Consider the following 22,783-nt stretch of genomic DNA (forward strand, 5'->3'; position numbering starts at 1 on the left):
CAGTTTACAAAGAGACCTACATCAGTTCAACTGAAGTGAAGCTTTCTTGTGCTTCAGGAACATACACCCCTGTGGGTGAGTGAATTGCATTATTTCTTTTCAAACTCAAATGAACTTGAAAATTTGAAAACACAGTACGGAATTAGGGAAAAAAGTTTAGAAAAAATCCTAATGTTGTAGATGTTGCAAAAATTATGTGGCTTTTCAATTCTTTCCATAAATGTGTATTTGGCCTTTCAGATATTTCAGGAATGTGGCTGGAAGGGACAGCAGAGGAGATGTCCGCAGAGGTACTAAAATACCAAATAAGCGAAAGCCGATCGAACCACTTGTCGGACCTCAGGGCACGCTACGCCCCCGACCAGGACGTGATCGAGAAGACGGCGAGGAAGCCAGAAGACTTCATCCAAGTGTGCAGCATCGACAACGACCATTGCAATTACAAGTAATTTTGCAATTAAATGCAATGTTGCAATTACAAGTAATGTTGCAATTACAAGTAATGTTGCAATTACAAGTAATGTCGCAATTACAAGTAATGTTACAATCACAAGTAATGTTGCAATTACAAGTAATGTTGCAATTATAAGTAATGTTGCAATTACAAGTAATTTTATAGGTCCAGTTAGGTCAAGTTTCACTAATAAGCTTTTTTAAAGATAATGGAACCAAACCTAACTGGACCTAACCTTGATGCTTTTAGTAGTTTATCTTTATTATCTTAGGTTTCTATCTTTAAAATTGTGGAATTTTCTTAAAATAGGTTCGTTTTTTTCTTGGGAAAGATAATTTCTATATATATAAACCTGTCACTTTTTCTGGGGAATAGGGTCGAAACCTGGAACTTTTTAGGGTCGAAACCTAAGATTCTGGGGAATAAAGCCCGTAAGGGTCGAAACCTGTCACTTTTTAGGTTCGAAACCTGTCAGTTTTAGGTTCGAAATTTGCAGGGTACAAAAACCATAACAGTCCGCAAGGGTACAGGTACGAGCTGCACCACGATGCCGACAACCTCACAGGGACGGAAAGCACGGGTACAGGTACGAGCTGCACCACGATGCCGACAACCTCACAGGCACGGACAGCAAGGGTACAGGGACGAGCTGCACCACGATACTGACAACCTCACAGGGACGGACAGTATCGTTACTGTCATCTAATTATTTCCTATCTAATTAGTGATAAACCTGGAAGAATAGGTTCGATTGCACCTTTCACCCTTCCAGGTCCATTATTTTCTAAGATAATGATTATCTTAAAAAACGCTAAAACACGTCTAAGATAATTTTCGATTATCTTTAAGATAGTGACAAAGCATCAGGGTTAGGTCCAGTTAGGTCAAGTTTCACTAATAAGCTTTTTTAAAGATAATGGAACCAAACCTAACTGGACCTAACCTTGATGCTTTTAGTAGTTTATCTTTATTATCTTAGGTTTCTATCTTTAAAATTGTGGAATTTTCTTAAAATAGGGTCGTTCTGTTTGGGGAAAGATAATTGCATATATATATAAACCTGTCAGTTTTTCTGGGGAATAGGGTCGAAACCTGGAAAACCTGTCACTTTTATAGGGTCGAAACCTAAGATTCTGGGGAATAAAGCCCGTAAGGGTCGAAACCTGTCACTTTTTAGGTTCGAAACCTGTCAAACCTGTCACTTTTTTTTCGGGGAACGAATGCTGTCTACATTAATGAGTCAGACTAGCGAGATAAAGACCTGCCCAGTCATCATTTGGCGCAGTGGTCATGCGGGAAGTGAACTATTTTATGTGAATGACAGACACTGGATTGCCTTCATGCACAGTAAAATATTAGGTAGGGTAGTTGACTTCTAGATTTTTCATTGTGGGTTTAAGTATATCTGCTGACCTCAATTATGTCTGTTGGTTCTCTGTGTGTCCGTTGACTTCTAGACTTGTTCTTGTGGGTTTCCTACATGGCAACTGATTTCNACTTTTAATTCCTTTGACATAGTCTCAGATGCGGGTCCAAAGTAGGGAAAAGAACAGTAAACAACTTTCCTATTGTCACACTTAGGAACGACTGCAGTATATTGCTTGGACATAAACTTTTTAATTTGGGTGAGCACCAGGTGTGATGGAAAGCCATTTTGTGAAAAGATATTGCGCAACAATTCAAATTCAGAGTGCATGGATAGGAAAATAGAACAAATGCGATAGCCGTGGTTTATCAATGTTTGGACCCCATTTAACTTGAAACGAAAGGAGCAAAAGCTAAAAAAGCTGGTGCTTAAGCCGGTAAATGTCGATTTTCTAAAAACAGAAGTTAAATTTGGAAACGGCCATTAGATTTGGTAACTTTGCAATCAAGGAAAGACAAGCTATTGTCTGATTCCAGCTCCATGGTGAATTTGATAGACTTATGTTGGAGATTAAGATAGTCAAAGAAAAGGCCCACATGAGAGGGGTGCTTAAAAATCGATAAACCGGTAAAAAATGATAAACCGCGGCTTTCGCATTTGTTCTACTTTCCTAGCCATGCATTCTGATCAAAATTGAAGACGGAGACCTGAGAAACAATCATCTGTGAACTACTTTTTAATGATCGATTCTTATAGGCCGTGTGAAAACAGGTATACCCTCACTGTCAGTGATTCTTCTCTTTGTCAGAGATTTCTACAAATCTTATGTACGTGACACCATAACATTTTACAGTATAATTAACAAATTTCATTTGCGTTTGAGGCATAATGATGGCAATAATGGCTTTTTGATTTCGCCTGGACATTTTCAGGCAGTTTTACCCGTACACGACGAAGGATATGGGAGTTTGCTACACGTTCAACAGCCCACACCTCGTCGTAGAATCCAGCCCCAACGTCAGCATCGAAGACCGCAGGAACAACTTCAATCCCAGAGCTTCGTTCAAAACAGGACCGCAGGTCAGTGTTGATGAGTGGACGTTAGTACGTTCAAAATTAAATTTGAAAACTTTGGTACAACAGTTTCCATTAACTTTTGTTTTCCATGTCAGAGAACAGTTTTATTTAAATTTCAAATTGTACTCAATTGATCTAATAGAAATGGCTTACTTTTAAATGCTCATTCACAATGCTACATGACAAAATTAAACATAATTGGCCCGTATGCTAAATGGGGCACTAGCACTACGAAGTAGCACTACGCACTACAAGCCGTAGTTCGGTACTAGTGCGACATGGAACACTACGGTTGACATGCTAAATAGGGCACTAGCACTTTGAAGTAGCACTACGCACTACAAGCCATAGTGCGGCATGGAACACTACGGTTGGTATGCTAAATAGGGTCAAAAGCATAACGCGCACTACAAAAATCCGAAGTGTCCTACACACCGCACTTCACGACGACACTACGGTATATTTCACCTTGTCAGCTATGGATCTGTTTGGCTTACAGCAAAGGCATCATCGCGTAAAAACCTCAGGAGCAGCATGCCATGAATATAAAAAAGTATACCGCTTCAGTGAACAACATGTTATTCTTATGGCTGACATTTTCCTTGGCGAAACAGATGAACAGCGTAGAAGTAAAACTTCTTGTTTTTGATACCATGTTTTGAATTTTATTTTTTGTTTTTTTTCTGGAGTCATTTTGAATTCTTCTGCAAGAACTTTCCATGCTTCTCTCTTTTGTTCGATGTCTTTGGTAAGCGTGGACTTTGGATATTTGATGGGAAAGGTGCGCAGCCGCATTGCGAATTTCAGCTCACCATCACAATTTTCATTAGTACCATTACCATCACAATTAGACATTTTACATCAATCTTCTGCAAAGAATGAGAATTACTTATGGAATAATTAATTATTTGAGCACTTAACTACCATTCTTCAATAGACTCATAGCGTAGTGCGGCACTATAAAGTACTCTAACAGCGAAGTAGCACTTCAAATCTTTCTGCATACGAATCAGTAGTGCGACACTAAGCGACACTAAACATTGTAGAGCTACTTCGAAGTGCTTAGTGTCTGTGACGTATTTAGCATACCAACAGGACACTTCGTAGTGCACAGTGCTACTTCGTAGTGCTAGTGCCCTATTTAGCATACGGGTCATTATCAATCAACATTATATCTAAAATTTATACAAGTGCAAATAATATACGGCTGTAAATTAAATTTTATTTTTTTACAGTGAATTCTCAATGCTCCATAACCAATTTTCATCAATTTAAAACATCATCCAGGAGTTTTGATGAGTATTTCTGATAATAATAATAATAATAATAAAAATAATAGAGGTTTCAGCGTTATTAGGCCGTAGGCCTGTCGCCGATTCTTAACATCGCAGAACATTCACAGCATTTTGCGGTCTCGAACTCGCACCTCACTGCTACAATTCTGCTGTGCTAAACCGCCCGGCCTCCTTGCCGATTCTGACCAGAAACTGGCGCACAGAGCTAGGATCGAACCCGCGCCTCTCTCCGCCAATCTTGGTACTCTGAACTTTAACCACTAGGCCACCCTGCCCTTTAACCACTAGGCCACCCTAATAAAAGATCTTAGAAAGAAAACACAAAGATACTAAGGACTACAGATACTAAAAAAAAAGAACCGTTCGTCAGAGGAAACAATATCAATAAACGTGGGCATTACTTATAAGGGCGAAAAGCATTTTTTATACAATCCCGTATTGTGTGATAGGACATAGATTTTTAACACAAGTTGCAGTATTCCTAAAAATGAACATTTATCATGGAAATAATCATAATTCAATATGAACCATTGTTGTGTCCACCACCTTATACCGATGCACTAAGCCGCGGACAGTATAATGCATTATATAGCGCGCGTCGTGGGCTCAGGTGGCTCGAGTTGATTGACTCCCGGTACGGAAAGGACGATTTTTGGCGGCGCATCCTAAATGATTGTGAACTGTGCCGTCCAGAACTCAGAATTCATCATAAGACTATATATCATGCCACATCAATCAGCGCAAATGCACACTATTTTTACGAATGTGCGCATACGAGCGTGAGTTCACTATTTGTATTCCCTATTCGTCATACTTTATATAAATCACACGTCTTTTACCACGTTTCCAATATAAATACTTAAAAACGTTTTATTAAAGCTGCTCTGTTTTCTCTTGACATCGACACGACCAGAGCGGCCTGAGCCTGACGCTGAACCTGCACGCGGCGAGCTACCTGTCGTTGCTGTCGCCCTGGTCGGGGCTGCGCGTGGTGCTGCATGAGCCTTGGCAGGCGCCCTTCCCGGCCGATGAAGGCTTCAACCTCGCCGCGGGACTGTCCCACTCCATCGCTGTAACCAAGGTGAAACAAGAGTGCTCAAAACGTGTCATGAAGGCAATTATGACAGTCGACGAAAATAAATCAGTGGATTGCTGGTAATGAAAAGCAAATGTAAGTACCTGTGGTTAATGTTTAGCACTGAAATGAAATTAGAAGTATTCTGGAAATATTAGCGATTCTATTTTTGAAGTGATTCAAGCACTGCAGAAGTCCTATCCATGGCGGCAAATAGTTCTAAACTTAAATTATTCATCGTGTTTTGAAAAAATTACACCCACAGACTGTGATGCAGCGCATAGGACCTCCATATGGAGAATGCTCCGACACCAATACCTTGATGTTCGACTACTCCGAAGCGGTAAACCTTCTTGCTGCTACCATAATTTGAGGGGAGCGTCTCGGTCAAAAATAGAAAATTTTGGCTTTTCCGTTTTTTTGACTCGTTTTGTAGCCGTTGAAAAGGCGTGTCTATGGCAGTACACCGCATGTATGTGCGTAATATAGTTTTTGCGTAAAGCAATTTCAAAAACGTATGAAATGAACGTTTTTTAACAATATGTTCATAGATATTTTAAAATTAAATCTGTTTTTATAGATCATTATTAATGTTGATTGCAAAGTGTTTGCACTCGTTTGAGAGCTACAAACAAGACGCGTTCAGCAAAGCTAATACCATGGATGTACATGCAATAATTTTTGCTTGAGGCAGTTTTTTGAACTTCTATAAAGGTACCATTTTTATAACAATATTTATAAATTTTCGTTTAAAAATGTATTTATAGATCATTATTTCCGTTAATTGCAAAGTGTTTGCACTCGTTTAAGAGCTTCAAACGATGCGCGTTCAAAAAAGCATATTTCGCGGATTTACATGTAATTTTTTTGCGTCAGGTCGTTTTGATTTTATATAAAATGAACATTTTTTATATAAGTATCACAAAAGTCACTTATATAGCTTATTACTCACGTTAAACTGGTCGTGAATAAATATAAATGTGCGTGCATTGCCCTGATTGGCAATGGGTAAGCTTGGGCCACACTATCGAGCAATTTTTCGGCTTATCCTCCTTTTTACATTAAATTTTACTTATTGACTCCCCTGAACAATTAAAATTTCCAAAATGCGCCATCTTAAAATCTATCTCCTCCTATGATATTCAAGCTACAGCATTGAGAGATATACCATTCGATTCGTAAAAAAAGATCTAGAGAATTGTTTTAGTTTTATGTAATTTCATTATAGTTTGGATTATACAATATATTATACAATATATGTATTTTGCAAAAAAGGGGAGGTGGGGCAAAAATCAAAAAACAGACGGAATATCCTCCACACCCACTAAAATTAGAATTTGGAAAAGCTAAGAAGAATCGCTGGATATAATTTTTACGAATCGAATGATATGTATCTCGATGTTGTAGCACGTTAATTGAATGAGGAGATTGATTTTGAAAAGACCCGATTTTTTCCGTTTTCTATGGATTTCAAGTTATCTGTAAATTTTTTTCGAAGCATTTACACGTATAAAAAGTCATATATTTCTATTTTACATATGTGTACTAAGTTTCAAAGTGATCCGTTCGTAAATGAAATTTTTTTGAGGGAGACGCTCCCCTTTATATCCTGCTGCACTGTGAAAAATAGTTGACCAGTAGATTGGCACTATGTGGCTGAAGTCTAACTCATATCCTTTAGAGTGATTTCGCCTAAAACTTTGCTCAGGGTAATGCTATGTGCAACAGTACCTCCAGCTAAAAAAACCTTATGCTGAATTTCTACGGATATTTCCTCCCCTTCCCGTAGCTGTGCAATAAGCTGTGCATTGAACGCGAGTTCCGGCGTCGGTGCAACTGCACAGTCAACGAGGGCCCCGCCTTCGACTCCCTCGGCGACGAAGACGAGTTCAAGGCCAAGAAATTCGGGAAGTGCGACTCCTTCGACCTCTATCAGGGTGAAAATGAGTATAATGCTACATTGAAATTTTCGATTTATCGATAGATGAGATTTTCCTAATCGTCGTGATCTAGCATGAACTAGTTATACATATAAGAACAACAAGAACTAGTACATATCGATTTCAGCAGACAGCCTTCTAGAGTCATTCACCATGAGGGTTATAACCCGGTCTGGCGTTTTCATTTTTTATTCTGTCCTCGAAATGCATACCCTTTGGTGCACATTCATTATGTAGTTCAGAGATATAGCTAAAAATTAAATGGCCTACGAGTTATTTATTATTTGTTCGTCGCCAGGTTTGTGTATGCAAGCTGTGACCTACATGGCAAACACCGACATATTCAACTGCATCTGTCCCCCCGCGTGCACGTGAGCAATTAACTTGATGTGATCACACACGAAAAAGTGTGTGCCGAACTCGCGTTGTCATCACGCGTATTCGTACCCTACATATTTTAATAATCAATTGGCAGCCTAGACCCGTGATTAATTTGTTCTCAGGGCTAGAACAGATTAGTCACATGGTATTATAATACAATGCATGTATTATTACATGCATAATAATAATACATGCATTTTTCCCCCACATAAAGCTGATAGTTGAGGATATTTTCACTCCAACAAATATGGTCATATATCTTAAAATCTAAGAGTTTTTGAACATTGGTTGATATGTTGGTTCATGCTCTTCGTTACATATTCCACATTTAAACACCAGGCTCGTCAAGCCTCCTAATTTAATAAATTTCTCATTTCATGGATTCGAATATGCTCACTGAAAACCATAAAAAATAAGCAATTGCTCAAAATTATGAAATTGAACCATAAAAATCAACCTCGGATTTGCTTTCGATCGATTTAAATGCATGAAGTACTCATCCGTTAGTACCTCAACACCTTACTCATCGGGCTCATCCACACTCATCCGTTAGGACCTCAAACCCTACTTATTGGCTCATCCACACTGCAACAGAATTATTCTCAGTTGAATACAACACAACTTACATACATCAAATATATCGAAAGTGTCGCAGATAAACAAAGCAAAATCTAAACTTAAACCCGTTATCCATCCTGGCCTGCAATTGAATCGCAACATTTTTCGAATGACAGATGATGACTGTGGAAGGATATGATATATGAAAGTACAAACCTATAATATTTCCGAACATGTATTTATGTTCAGGGCACTTAAAAATAATTTACACCCATATCAAAACAATAATTTTATCCCTCACAATACAAAAGCTACGACAGCACAGCGCCTACTTTACGACGCCAACACTTATTTGCAACAACACCCCACTTACACACATGCAATGGCAACATACATTGGCATCCAGAAATGTTATCAATTCAAACACCATAACGCACATTTATGCAACTCCTAAACACTATCCAGGTCTAAAACATCATACTCAACATATCCCTGAACTAATTATCATTAGCACCGGACACTCACGTTCTGCACATCGCCCATGCATAAAACAAACAAAGCTCTACAGGCAACGAACAAAACAAGTACTGAAACCTCAAATTGACACAAAAAAATGCGCAAAAATAACCAAACATGCAACAAAAATAATTGCAAAGCACGGTCCTTCGCGAACATATAAAACGCAAATTAAGATGTTAGCATATGTACATTCAGCTCGAACAGCAAGCATACCCGAAATTCACATTGCCAGTCAAAAGTCAGAAAAGAAAGCTTCGACTCCATTACTTGGAGCTGAAGCAAGAAATAGCTAACGTTCGATCCGTAACTTGCCTATAAAACAAACAAAAAATTCAATCAATATCAATGATCACTTGAATTTATCAATTGAGTGCCCGCCATGAACGCAATCTCTTCACTCACCATTGACAGGGAGGTGCGTTACTCAGCTCTCATATCGTCCACCGATGTCAACCCTGAGTTCCTCAAAGTCGTCCAGAACATCAAAAAGTTCCCAATGGGCGTGGACTTGTGTGGGTAAGTGATATGCACTTGATTGATTGTTTTCACTGAATGTTGAATGATCGTGTGGATAATTTCAATAGAATATTTTTTGGAATGCTGATCTTGTTATCAGATCTTTAAACAGATCTGATAACAGATTTTAGCAGAATATAAAATCATATAGTAAGCAATTTCTACTAAAATATGTGTTTCAAATCAAAATTGATCGAAAATAGATTGTAATTATTTATGAATATAAACCCTATTTTGCATCACAGTGATGCATACAATTGGAAGATAGTATAGAGACTTAAATATAATCACGACTATCCTCTCTGCACAGGGATTTAAATTCGACGGTTCGTCTTCAGATCTACCTTAATTGCGTCTTCCTCGTACGAAGAAATTGACGAGTCACCCGCGTATACTGTGCGTGGAACATGATCATATGAATTTGAAAGGCACATTTATGACGGAATGATCATGTATTTTTAAATGAATCAATGTCTAACTTTCATGTATCTCCATTTTCAAATACTTGTGAAATTATTCGCGAATTTAATTTACGCCGCATTACTAAGCAGCATTGTCCGAGCCCATTTTATATTGAACAACAGCATCCATACAATGAATTTGTAACTTTGGTATTCATTTCAATATTTTGATAGCGGTAAATTTATTGTTTGTAGCTAGTGGATGAATCATAACGTACAGTTGTTAACACCATGTGTAGATATAAAATCACCCGATTTCTAATAATTTTCGCAGTGACTCATGCTTAATTAAATCATTTGACAGTGGACAACTCTGATCTCAAACTTGGGCGGCAACTTGGGCTTCGTGGGCGTGTCGCTGATCACCTTCTTCGACGTGGTCTACTACTTATTCGACGTGTTCCTGATCCTGCTGTGGCCGCGCTGCTACGACGTCTCGGAGGGCGTCACCAAGTCCGTCGCTCCCGTCAAGAAAATTCCGAAGAAAATCATAATCTTGGCCGGTCCTCCGGAACAGCTGCCACACGGTATAGGAAAAGAGACACTGTCACCGAGAAACCATTTTTTACTTGAAATATGGATTGCTCTCGCAATTTTTACTCGAATTCACAATGACCTGTTATCGCTGGTGGCTGAATTCCTACTTTTTCGGAATGTTAGTGGGTATATTGACCAAATTTCAGATTTAGTGTTGTCAACGTTATTGAATCAGTCACTTGCCGACGAGCCGGGATGTTTTACTGACCATGCTCCAATACGAGGAAAAATAACTATACATAACTGTGGAGCCTTTCATTGAGTTTCATTGTGTTCTCAATATAATTGACACAGAAAATAACTCGATGATTAGGCGTAACTCAAACTGAAACTGAAACAGTGGATTCATTCTAATTTAATTTTTCCTGACTTAATTTGGTTGTTTTCTTTTCATCCGTATTTATAAGAAATCTGACACAATTTGAGAGGAAAGTTCACGAAGTCATTCTAACTATTCCAAAAAGTTATTGGCGCTGACATATATTCGATTATGGTGCATACTTTATTTGTTCATCGTGCGGCAAACCGGCATTAATTATTTCTCATCATTACGCTCTACCTACTTTATGCAAGCACCACCATATTTCAACTCTATTCATGTTCCATGCTCGCTTAGGAAACAGTCTCTCACATTCACAAAAACTTCAATTATACACCAGTCTTTTGGAATGGTTATTAATGTCATTGTTTCTCACAGGAAAGCCTGTCAAGAAGCGCCCGCTGAGGTCAAATGTCCGATGGTCTGAACGCTTCAACCAAGTCTTCATGAGCCAGTGAAAAATAGTCAAGTTTCCATTGCGTTACAAGTGTAAACGATTTTCATTTCAAAATATGCTCATTAAAAGTACATGTCAAATTGAATGGGACTTGTCTGTCGACAAATCCCTAAAATCAAACTATCTGCCTCAGGTCTCAAATAAAAAAATTGTTACCGTATCGATTTAACCTAATTATTGTTATTATTCTACGAAGCATTTATCGTGACGTCTGGTTCAAACAAACTTCGATGGTCACGTCACACATAAGATTAAATAGCAATCGAAAAATAAATAGACACAAAAAAGGATTGGAACGGCTAAAATGACTAAGCACTATATAGATTCATAGGCTCTACGAAATAGTTCCGTCTTTAGGCGTCGACGAAACGTCGACGTAATTAGCTTGCATAATTAAATAAATTAGCTAATACATTTTGGTTGAACATGCAGTGAAGGCTCTTTTTGGTCATTTGGCCGCTCAGGACGTCAATGACCAGCAATCTGCCATGCCAAGGAGCTTTCAGCCTCCACTTCATCGTTGCCGCTCAAATTGGTTGCCGCACTCGGATCTCCGCCAACTCTAAACCGAGGTTTCAGCTCAGCAGATATTGCGATTCACGCGTAAACTATCACAACACATTAATTTTTTTATTTATATGACGTTTTGAATGCCCATAGTCTAGATCGCGGCGTACATTAGATGAAACACCAACACGAAATCATGTGTTGAAAGAAGGTCTGAAACATCGCACACGGGGTTATCGTATGCTGCTTTAACTTGAAGCCGTTAGCTTTGGACAAAAAATTAATTGACTCAAACTGCTTTGATGCAACAACGCCCATGAATCCAACTAACACTATTTATAGATGGTTTATGCGAGTTAAGTATACACTTTATCCTATTACGAGTGATTTCATATAGATTTGCCTGAAGCCAGTTGGAATGTCGTTATTATATCTAGATGTGCTATTTTGTCTTGACAGTTGAAGTACTCTTTATCCAATTACGAGTGATTTTATAGATCTGCCAGAAAATGGTTGGAAGGTCGTTATTGTATCTATATGTGCTATTTTGTTTTGACAGCTGAATTACTGCCTATAAAGGCCCGTTCACACTAGGGGCAACATACGAGAATCAAGTGCCTCAAAGCGCATGCAGAGGCGCTTTGCAGCCTCTGCATGCGCTTCTTGACCGATTGACGAGCTAGCGATTGACAGGGGCCCTGCCTCATGCAACACAAGCGCGGCGCTTAGTAGATAGCTATTAAATAAAATCGAAATGCAAATGATGTAAGTTATTTCTACATGACGTGTTTAGTTTATGTGATTTTAGCAACTCCTGACAATTTATGCATTACCGTTTAGCGATTTCAAAGGATGATATAATATCGGTAAGAATATTGGAACTTTTTATTTAAGAATAGACTATTTTTTTTCTAAACTGTATCTTTTTGAATGTGCTAGTTCTCTAATTATGATGCCTTTGCTAAATTCTCGTTTACAACTGGCATACGGCGAAGAATGACGGACCACAGCACACCCGAGAACAATGGCCCACAGCTCAAATTCGGTAACATCCATCCTCATTGACGTCTAGGTGGCAACTGGAGTTCAAAGCGCGCGCGCCCCCGCCGCGCGGTCTCAAACTACCGAGTACAAAAGTAGTGGGAACAGTTGTGCGCGGTGAGGCACTACAGCAAACGACTCAAAGCGCATGTCGTTGCCTCTAGTGTAAACGGGCCTTAAGAAGTCTTATGCTCCATTCTCTGTGCGAGACACAAATGAATACACTTGTTGACATGAATCACAAGAGTTTATTCAAAAAGAAAGTCAAAATTTTGATAATTCACTTTTTTATTTAATTTTTAGATATCAATAAGATGAATTCAAATTTAAACTACTGTTAAAACGTTAATTAATGTCATTAATTAAATTTTTACATGTATTGATTCAGGACATTAAATATCATTCTTTACGGTTAAGCGGCTAGGTACTGATGGTTCGGCGGACAAAACTGGACGAGCAAAGAGAGGGCGACATGAAAAGTTCGCTTTGGAAGTGAGCGAGCCGCTGGCTTTTCACTACTTCCATTGGCCAGACCGTGTCACCGCTCAAGCTACTGTTTGATGCATGCGGTACAAACCGTTTTTATATTTAACAATGTGACTAACCAAGTTCGTCTACCTCTTGATCATGGCTCTATTTGTTTTTTTAAGTAGGCTGGATACAATTTTTTTTCTGCATTGCAGCATTACTATTAATTAATACAGCGTCTAAAGACATTTTGTGATTGTTATCCGAGAGAATGTTGTGTAGGTGTAAAATAACTATATTTCTAGAGTTTGAATGAGTTCCAATATTATTTGCGTTAGTTATCGATTTAATACAGAAATGATCTATCCCATATGCCTGAATTCGTAACAACTATGCAGGCGAACATGTACCATACGTATTATTCGAGTTCAGTTTAGATGCAAGTTCATTTACAGCAGTTATCGGCTCAAGAATATAACTTCATGCCTGAATTAACTATAGTCGCTGCGCAGATGTAAAGTTTACATACTTCTCGAGATTTGCATCTATTCATTTGTGGAAGTTACGGTATAATAACCTAATATTGAAACGAATTTACCCACATCACAATTATTACAGCCACTGTAATAATTGAACCGAATATAAACGAAATGTATTTCTTACGTTTGGGGAAGATTAAAGTTCATTTGCTGCTTTAATTGATTAATTGTCAATTCAAAAATAACTGAATGCACATACCGGAAAATTTCGCAGCCAGTGCGCAGGGACAAAATATTTATGCTTCTCAAGATTGATGGAGGATTTGCGACAGCTACCGGTTAATAACCTAGTTTAGAAACGATTAACTCACCTACCTGAAATGATCAAAGCAAATGCGCAGACGTTAAACAATTTTTTTTCAAGATTAGTTGAATCCAGTAAATGAGCTATTTACCTGACATTGCTGACACGGCGGAAACTTCATGGCTCTGTCCTTGTTTTGAAAATTCTTGAATGCAGATACAATCAGTTGTTAGTGCAGTCAAAATTCAATTAACATAAGTTATTGCCGAAATTAACTACTAAAGGAGGAAGAAATAAAACCGCTTGGCAAAACCTATCCATTCACAATTTCAAGTGGATAAGAGCTAGCTAAAGACTGAATTCAAGCTAGGATTCTTTTTAAAAATATGCATGGATTCTAAAATATGAAAATCGGAAATCCTTAAAGAGGAAGCTATGTTCAAGTCAATTTCGAATATTAGGGTGTTATATTCTTCGGCGGGAATGCGCACAGCCAAAGTACCTTGCCTGCTTCTACATAGACCTTGCCTACTTCTGCATAGACCTTGCATGCTTCTACATAGGACGTTTTCAAGGAATTAGTATCCAAAACGACTTATGCAAATCTGCGACTGCATTTTCTGATAGCCTCACTTTATTACCGCGGAGGGCCGTATGATAGCGCTGATTGTTGACACAAATCGTAAAGGCATCGAGTCGTAATTGATACGAATTTTTTCATTGAATGAATTTGCTTTGGTTTTTAAAGCGTTTGAGCATACAGTTAGATGATGTAGATAAAATTTGTTTAGCAAGAAAAGAATTGTCTAGTCAGCTTGCCATAAAATGTGTAGCCTTTCCTAGCCGCAGGCTGTAGACTCAATCATTCACCTTGTCACTAATTGCATTATTGGACGTTTGCCGCAGTAATCACGACACTGGAAAGGTAAGATTGGTTTCTGAATTAACGTACCTAGAACTTTGTCGATCGTAGTGCCTTAAGTTCTACGTTCGTGAGTAGAACCTTGTTGGTGGTAGCGCCTTAAAGTTCTACGTTCGTACGTAGAACTTTGTTGGTCGTAGCGCCTTAAAGTTTTACGTTCGATTAACTTTGTTGGTCGTAGCGCCTTAAAGTTCTACCTTCGTACGTAGAACTTTGTTGGTCGTAGCGCCTTAAAGTTTTACGTTCGCACATTTAACTTTGTTGGTCGTAGCGCCTTAAAGTTCTACGTCCGTATACGTAAAACTTTATTGGTCGACGTGCCTTAAAGTTCTACGTCCGTACGTAGAACTTCGTTGGTCGTAGCGCCTTGATGTTCTACGTTCGTACGTAGAACTTTGTTGATCGCAACGCCCCATGTAGAAATTAACCTTAATCTAGGTACGCATGCTAGTGGTGCTGATGGCATGAGCTTTGAAATAAGTTCAACATACCTGCATCAACGGCGGGTAAAGTTTAAATTAATTCCACGGAACTATTGGACGTTAAACTTAGTAACTTTATGTAGAATGATGTCTTTCGAACGTTGATCATTTTTAGGCTTATGAAGAACTTGGTTCTGTAGCTATGTTCAAAGGAAGAAAAGTTAAAAAAAATTGTTGAGAACTTTAATCGTCTCGTGCTATTGGCTTGTATTTAAAATTCAAAATATAAGCATGCGAGTCACGTTAACTGAAGATCATTTTACCGAAGTGATTTTAACTCTACAAATTAAAAACTTGAGGCTTGTTCTTCAGACGCTATTTACCAGTTCATTCCTGAACTCATCACGCACCCCAGATGGTTTTCGGGCGGCTTTTCATCGGCCACCTTAGACCCTCCCGTGATTTGCAGTGCTGAGGCAAACATGTCAAACTTTTGTTAATACTAAAATACCTCTAATTATTTTGACGTGCGGACTAACTACCATCTAAATCGTGATGAATATCGCTCACTTCCTGATCGGGCCCCACACGCAACAAAGAATTGTTTTTTAAACGTAGCTCTGTAATAAGTGCGATATATATTAGATATATAGTCTATTAGTCATGTACTGGCGCGCCCTGAGGAGGGAGCTGCGCTTATGACGTTAGTTTGTTTTTCCTAAGTTCACATTTATCGGTTATTGTTGTTGGGGATTAGGAAATATAATTATAAATGAAATGATGAACACGTTATTTAGGTTGAATATGTATGTTCTCGACATCACCGCCATCATAAATCAGGAAAATGTTGACATGTACGAAAGTGTTGGCTGCATTTTTAGTTAGCTAACCAAAATATGAATAATATACTAAAAAAATTGAAGGAACGGAATTGCTGATTACTGGTAGGGTAACATGGGGCAGAGGGACCACTGCGGGTCACGGGCCCATAGCGGGTTTCTCGCTAAGTATGGCAGATATTGGTCCGTGTTCTCTACCGCCGGTCGACAGTGTCACTGGGATGAAGTGTACGGATTTACGTTTTGCTAAGCGTTCGCTTTGGTAAGTTACTTGCATATAACTGTTTTAGCCCAGATAAAAGTTTTTTGATGCTCAATAAAACGATTTTCGATTACTCTAGATGAAGCTTCTGAAAGTACTGTGAATTATATTTTGAAAGTTTTATTTATAGGGATAATTTTGAGATTAATTTTAGACTATCAGTATTTAAAATAAAAATTTGACACGATATAAGCTGAAATGATACCTAGTAGGGCAAGGGGCCCATGAGTGTCAGGGGGTAAAGCGCCCATGGTGGACTCAATATGTTGAAATGCAATAACCCTCTGTGAAGTTTTGTGTTAAACATCATTAGTGAGGAGAAATTAGTGAGGAAAGCGGACTACACAAATTATCTTATTTAATTACCTAATTTTTATACAGGTAAACAGAATTTTGTTTTAATTTGGTGTTCATTAGGTTGAGATGATCGCAAGTAAAATACATAAGTGAATGAGAATATGGAAATGCGAGGCATGTTTTTTAAGTCAGTACCGTTTTGGAATTAAAAAAAGACATGCAAAGATATCACAATAATTTTATTTTTACATAAAAGCCTGTACCATAACCTACTTTTCCACGCAATTTCCGCGAATATTGAAGCACTTGTCTTAACGTGGCACCAGTTTTCGAAAACCCTCCTGATAAAATTCTGCCGCCTGACTTGTTAACCACTGCATCACAAATGAAGAGTGCAGTGTGATGTATTTGATGCATCAAGTACAGTGTGATGCATCAAATACATCACACTGCACTTGAAGAAACACATGGGCGGTCGGCGTCTTCAAGACGATAACGATGTCAAAACATTTGTGATGCAGTTGTTAACAAGTCAGGCGGCAGAATTTTATCAGGAGGGTATTCAATAACTAGTGCTACGTTATGACAAGTGCCTCAATATTCGCGGAAATTATGTAGAAAAGTAGATTAAGGTTTAGGCTTTCATGTAAAATAAAATTATTGCGGTATCTTTCCGCAATAATAATTCCAAAACGGTACTGACTTAAAAAACATGCCTCGTAGTTATATAATAATAATAATAATTAAGTTATAATATGCACAAACTGGCAAATGAGTAATAAACAAGCAGTTTAAAATGTAAAAAAACGATTTGAAAATTGTGGAAGCATATCTAGTGAAGTAATTTCGTAGAGATCGTTCATTAATATTTATTAAATTCATAATGTGATCTGTTATTTTATTTAAAACTTTTTTATATTTTACATTGATTATATTATATTGGCTTTAGTTGAATGTTTATTGCATCATTGAAGGTAAACAAACGAGAAGAAATTTTCGCAAATCAATATTACTATATTAATAATACATTGACTTATACAATCATACATCATATAACGCAGACAACATTCATGCAGGTACAGGCCTTCCACATCACTAATTTATAAATACAAATCAATGTTCAAGAAAACTAAAATTGCAATTTATGTATATTGCTCTTAATTATTTGTAAATTCTTGTTCATGTGACGACAATTGTGACCACAAGCTTGAGCATAGAGCAGAGAATTGGAGCAAACTTAGAGAATTTATATCATTAATAACCAAGCAATGTACTGGTATTGGCAGTTATACTTTCTATGATTCTTATCGCTGTGATAATAACTCGATAATTAAACATATTTGCACAATGAGTATAGGAATACATTAATATATACATAAAAACAGAGCCATCTTCATTAACTGAGAATATAACTATGAATATAACTGAGAATATAGCTGAGAAGATAACTGAGAATATAATTGAGAATATAATTGAGAATATAACTGAGAATATAACTGAGAATATAACTGCTGTCTCTTATACACATCTAGATGTGTATAAGAGACAGGATCAGGAGGGCTCTTCAGAGCGCTGGCGTCCCTTCATGCCTTGAACCCGTTGGAGTGGACAGAGGGGATGGTAAGAGACCAGATGGCTTAACGGTTGCGGCGAAGGATAGCAAGAGACGTAAATACGCGGCGTTGGCAGCTCGGTATCGTTTCGAGCCAGTCGCATTAGAAACGACGGGCACATTTGGTGAAACGACTGGTCCTTTAATATCAGAGATTGGCCGTCGCATTACGGAATTGTCCGGCGAACGTAGAGAGACTCTATGGTTGGAGCAAAGGTTGGGTTTGGCTGTGCAGAGAGGCAATGCAGCTAGCATCCTAACAGCAGTCAGAGAAAAGTTCGACGTGGGCCCGCTCCTCGCTCGCGTCACAGCTCAGTGACCCTCGGAGTCGGTGTAGGCCACCATCAGAGGTCGGGGCCCTGATCATTGACATGAAACCATTCCCTGTTTTTAGTTAATAAAATCAATTCTTTTTTTTGTTGGAATGGTGAATGTGGGAGGCCTTTATAAAAAAAAGTTTTTTGAACATCTACGGGGTCAACAGATGGAAAAATTGTTCGGGACAATCAGCGACCGATAAGCGGCCATTTGGTGCCCTTAATATGCGAAGGAATCTTTTTAGCTGGAAGCATCAGTGAATATTTTGAATGTCGAGGACTTTCTGCACCCGCTTAATTTAATCGTCAACGGTCGACAAGCTGACAAGTATTCCCGCGACAAGCTCTTGGACGCTCACAAAAATCTCGGTAGACGCTTACTTTTGCCTTGCAGAACATACTTTCCTTTTTTCCTTTACATAACATCCAACGAATAAAATTGGGAGTTTCTAAGCGGACAACCAAATAACCTTCAAACGTGTGCGCCACGACAAACATCAAAACGAATAACTTTACATAATTTATGAGGAATATTCTACCCAACCGAGAACAAACAACATTCATACTGAATTTATTACAAAATATAACTTCTCGAATCGCTCATTGTATTTTAAAATACATTGCGTGATATCTAGATTAACTCGTCAGTTGTGCGTCGTCACCATGACGACAAATCGATGAGCTCTCGATCGCCTTGCGACCAGCGTTCGGACGGCGATTTGAGGTCTGGAGGCCAACGATCTTTTGTGTCGGCAATGAAACATCAGACACAGCCGTACTACCAAAACCTGAAGCCGTACTAGCAAAACCTCTGAAGTCGTACTATCAAAACCTGAAGCCGTACTAGCAAAACCTAAAGCCGTACTACCAACATCTGAAGCCGTATACTATCAAAATCTGAAGCCATACTTGCAAAACTTGAAGCCGTACTATCAAAACCTGAAGCCGTACTATCAAAACCTGCAGCCGTACTATCAAAACCTGAAGCCGTAAAATCAAAATCAGAACATGAAGCTATACCATAAAAAATAGTTAAGAGTTCCTAGTTGAGTTAGAAGAAAATAAAAGCATCGAGATGTAGCCGCGCCTCATGCGTCACTAATTTTTGTACCGCGATTTTCCTTGTTATTTTTTGCGATCATTTAAACAGTTAATTCTTATATTTGCTCTATTAAATTTGTACTCATTTTTGTTTTTTTCATTTTACTAGTATTTTAATTTTGAGAAGAAGCCTGTTCACCATGATCATCCAGTAAGCGTCACTTTCATGCTATAAGTCGCGAAGCATTTTGCACTGTTTTTGAATCTTCTGTGAATGGTTATATTGTGACATGTGAATTTGTGTGTGATATTTGTGAATGGTTAAATTGTGAGATTTAAATTTGTGTGTGATACTTGTGAATTGTAGTTTCGTTAGGAATAACTAGGATTAAGTATTGTTGCTACATCTTAAACATAACATAACATAACATAATGATGTCGGCGCTGAAATGTAGGCCTGATGTGGCCTGTCGCCGATTCTTTTCCTTTTCGTGCCTTGTTCATAGATCTAAACTCGTATCATTTGATCGGATCTTTTCATGACTGGCGATAGTTTGAAGAAGCTACTAGACTTCCACCGGGTTAGTGTTTCTGGCCTTAAATTTTCATCTTGATTCGCTACATCTTATGTTTGTTGTTCTTTGTTTCCAGAACCTAACTCGGTTATCATCAGATAGCTTCAGTGTGTGCCATCCGATGTGTTTATTTTGAGTTTTATTTGAGTTCATCAGTGTTCTCACCACTGCCTTTGTTACCAATAAATCTTCAAAAATTCAAGTTCACTTCCCTGCACGGTTAAAGCTTGGCTGTCTGGAATTGACGTAAGAGCGTTCGGAAGTCAACGTCGCGCTTACAATGATGCATTAATTTTTCCTGATGTTCATGAATTTGGGGTAGGACTAATACAAGTAAGAAACAATTAACTAGGTAGGTATTTTCGTTATAATTAAAGTTCCACTTATGTTAGCATCTGCAGAGTTCAGAATAAAAGTATAAAAATTTGCAACCAAGTTCACAAGAATTCAATCGACATACCGACCGATAGAAAATAACTCGATGAAGAAAAATACACAAATTAATTCAAGAGTCGTTGCTGGACTTGTGACGAACTAACTTACAAGGAAGATTGAACATATGGGTGTTCTACTCGGAAAACTATCAGTTGTAAGATGAAAATCTCGCCCGAGTAATTTTTCAGTTGAGATTCTTAGCGTCAGGTTTCACTTGAGATATTTTCTGTGTATTATTCAAGTTAGGTTCAGATTAATTCTTAAAACTGCGTTGAATGTCCTAAAACTTTGTTAATGTACGTTATAAATTGTACTTTTGATTGTAACAAGCAATTTTTTTTACATAAAATTTACACGCTTCAAACAACACAGCTCAGTGTTTCCACAAGACATGTTTCCGCAACCTATCGATGAGCTATTTGAATGACTTACCGATATTTCGCCCCTTACATGTAGCTCATGTTGACGGCTTACGTTCGAACTCGTACGAACGTATTTTCGTTTGGAGTGGCATCTGTGTCATGAATTTAATATGAAATTTCGTGAGAAAATAAATTAAAAACGGGTTACAAATTATTTTCATCTTGCACATATATCATTAGTATTTAACTAAATTTTAAGCTAAATACTTTACGACAATTTTTTATTGTTTGAAAGGGTTTTGAACAAACGAATGGAAACGATTTTGGTTAATGCAGCCATGTTGTTACACGGAGCGCCCTCGCTTGCCCGATGTGCATTCTGTTGGAGGCAAAACGATCTGCTGGCTTTATCGCGTCCGGAGATACAAAAACTGACTGCGTTTAGCATCGTGGTGGCGCTGAGTAGCAATTTTATACACAATGGATACTTGCTTCTTCATGCGTCAAATTCTAATTACTGTATATAGTATAAAGCAATCAAATTATACATTTCGTAGTGAGCGGTGAGGGCATCAGGATGAAGGGCGAGTGTAATTGTGGTCAGTGCCGAATAAATCTATTCCTGCGATAAATATGAACTGAAATGCTTATTTATGATCGAGTGCAGTAAAATGGATAACTCTTAACTGTTCAACCAAATTGAGACGTTTCATGCGAAATTCGATGCTCAATAAAGTGTAAAAATGTTTGCTCTCCACGAAACAGACAATTACAGATGAAAGAGTAATGATGAAGATTTATCCTACTACTCCTACCCACAGCCCCACCCTGCCCGGCCACCTTCGACTGGGTTGAGGACGTCGGTTGTGTGGTTGTGGTTGAGACCGGCGTCCCGTACGACGTCGCTCAGGCCTCGTGCCCTGGAGGCTCCCAGCTCGTCTCTCTCTACAGTGACAACTTCCAGAAGCTCGCTGCCTACGTCAAGCAAAAATCTTTCCTATCATGTACGGGAAAATGCATTTTTATGTATTTTTAAAATCTAATTAGAATGTGGGCAAAAATGTATTTTAACACCTTTTGTATCATATACACCTTTTTACACGAATAAAACTTCACCCTCAAGTTTTCTTGTTTTATCTCATATGAATGGAGTAATATAATCAACAGTGCATTTTCTGATCAAATTATTGCTGTTTCAGTTCAATAGTGAAAATTACCCCTAATATTCTGAAACTCCGCTTCTTCCATAACAGCTGGCTTTGCGTTTGGTAACTATTACGTGGGCGTCCACCGCTACAACCTCGTGTGGACTTGGCGCACCGGCCAAGTCATGTCCGGCGTGCCTGGAACATCGCTTTGGGCAGTCGGCGAACCCAATGATGACTCCGACTGTGGAATACTCGTTTATTACAATTCTAGCTCGATACCTGCTCTCGGGGACTTCCCATGCACAAAAAAATGTTGGTATGTTTGTGCGCTGCAGTGATGACAAACGCAGTGGTCAAGAAATGGCAGGTGCAGTGGTCTAGCAATCACCAGTAACTAGTGGGGATTCGTTACTTATTAGTAACAAGGATTCGTTTACTAAGTGCGTGAAAAATGAGTAAGACACCATCTGTCGAGAGTATTTATCTTGATACCGGGTGGTAATACATGAGCGATACGATACAGGTAAAGCTGAGACATCAACCAATAGGTCGGAGTAGCTTTAAATGCTAGTTGCATTGCGGCGTGCGTACTTGTCAGTGAATGGGGGGCCTTACTAAGTTTCCCAGACCTTTTATAGAATCACGGCTTCGGCCCACTACCGAGGTATTGATTGCGTGATCTTTCGCGTGATGCTGTCCTTGCTGACTCAGGGGACCGCCCCATGAAAGCCTCCATCCAGTCGAGGTTCACTCACCTGGTCACACCATTCTTGGGCAATGGCATAATGCCTGTCGGT

General features: G+C 38.5%; 1 protein-coding gene across 1 annotated transcript; it reads left to right on the forward strand.

Moving 5' to 3' along the window:
• The first annotated feature begins 9,044 nt into the window (after window positions 1-9,044).
• LOC108666798 lies at window positions 9,045-10,956 on the forward strand. The gene is made up of 4 exons (XM_018153729.1): window positions 9,045-9,181; window positions 9,520-9,577; window positions 9,947-10,169; window positions 10,877-10,956. The coding sequence occupies exons 1-4, from the start codon at window positions 9,045-9,047 to the stop codon at window positions 10,954-10,956; spliced, it is 498 nt and encodes a 165-aa protein (XP_018009218.1).
• Window positions 10,957-22,783: the final 11,827 nt, after the last annotated feature.

Source organism: Hyalella azteca, unplaced genomic scaffold (assembly GCF_000764305.2).
Source record: "Hyalella azteca isolate HAZT.00-mixed unplaced genomic scaffold, Hazt_2.0.2 contig7040, whole genome shotgun sequence".
NCBI classification, from domain to species: Eukaryota; Metazoa; Arthropoda; class Malacostraca; order Amphipoda; family Hyalellidae; genus Hyalella; species Hyalella azteca.

Coding starts and splice junctions, on each gene's coding strand:
- LOC108666798 (XM_018153729.1), top strand. CDS start 9,045: ATGAACGCAATCTCTTCACTCACCATTGACAGGGAGGTGCGTTACTCA. Junction 9,182..9,519: donor ATGGGCGTGGACTTGTGTGG/GTAAGTGATATG, acceptor GTTCGTCTTCAG/ATCTACCTTAATTGCGTCTT. Junction 10,170..10,876: donor TCCGGAACAGCTGCCACACG/GTATAGGAAAAG, acceptor TGTTTCTCACAG/GAAAGCCTGTCAAGAAGCGC.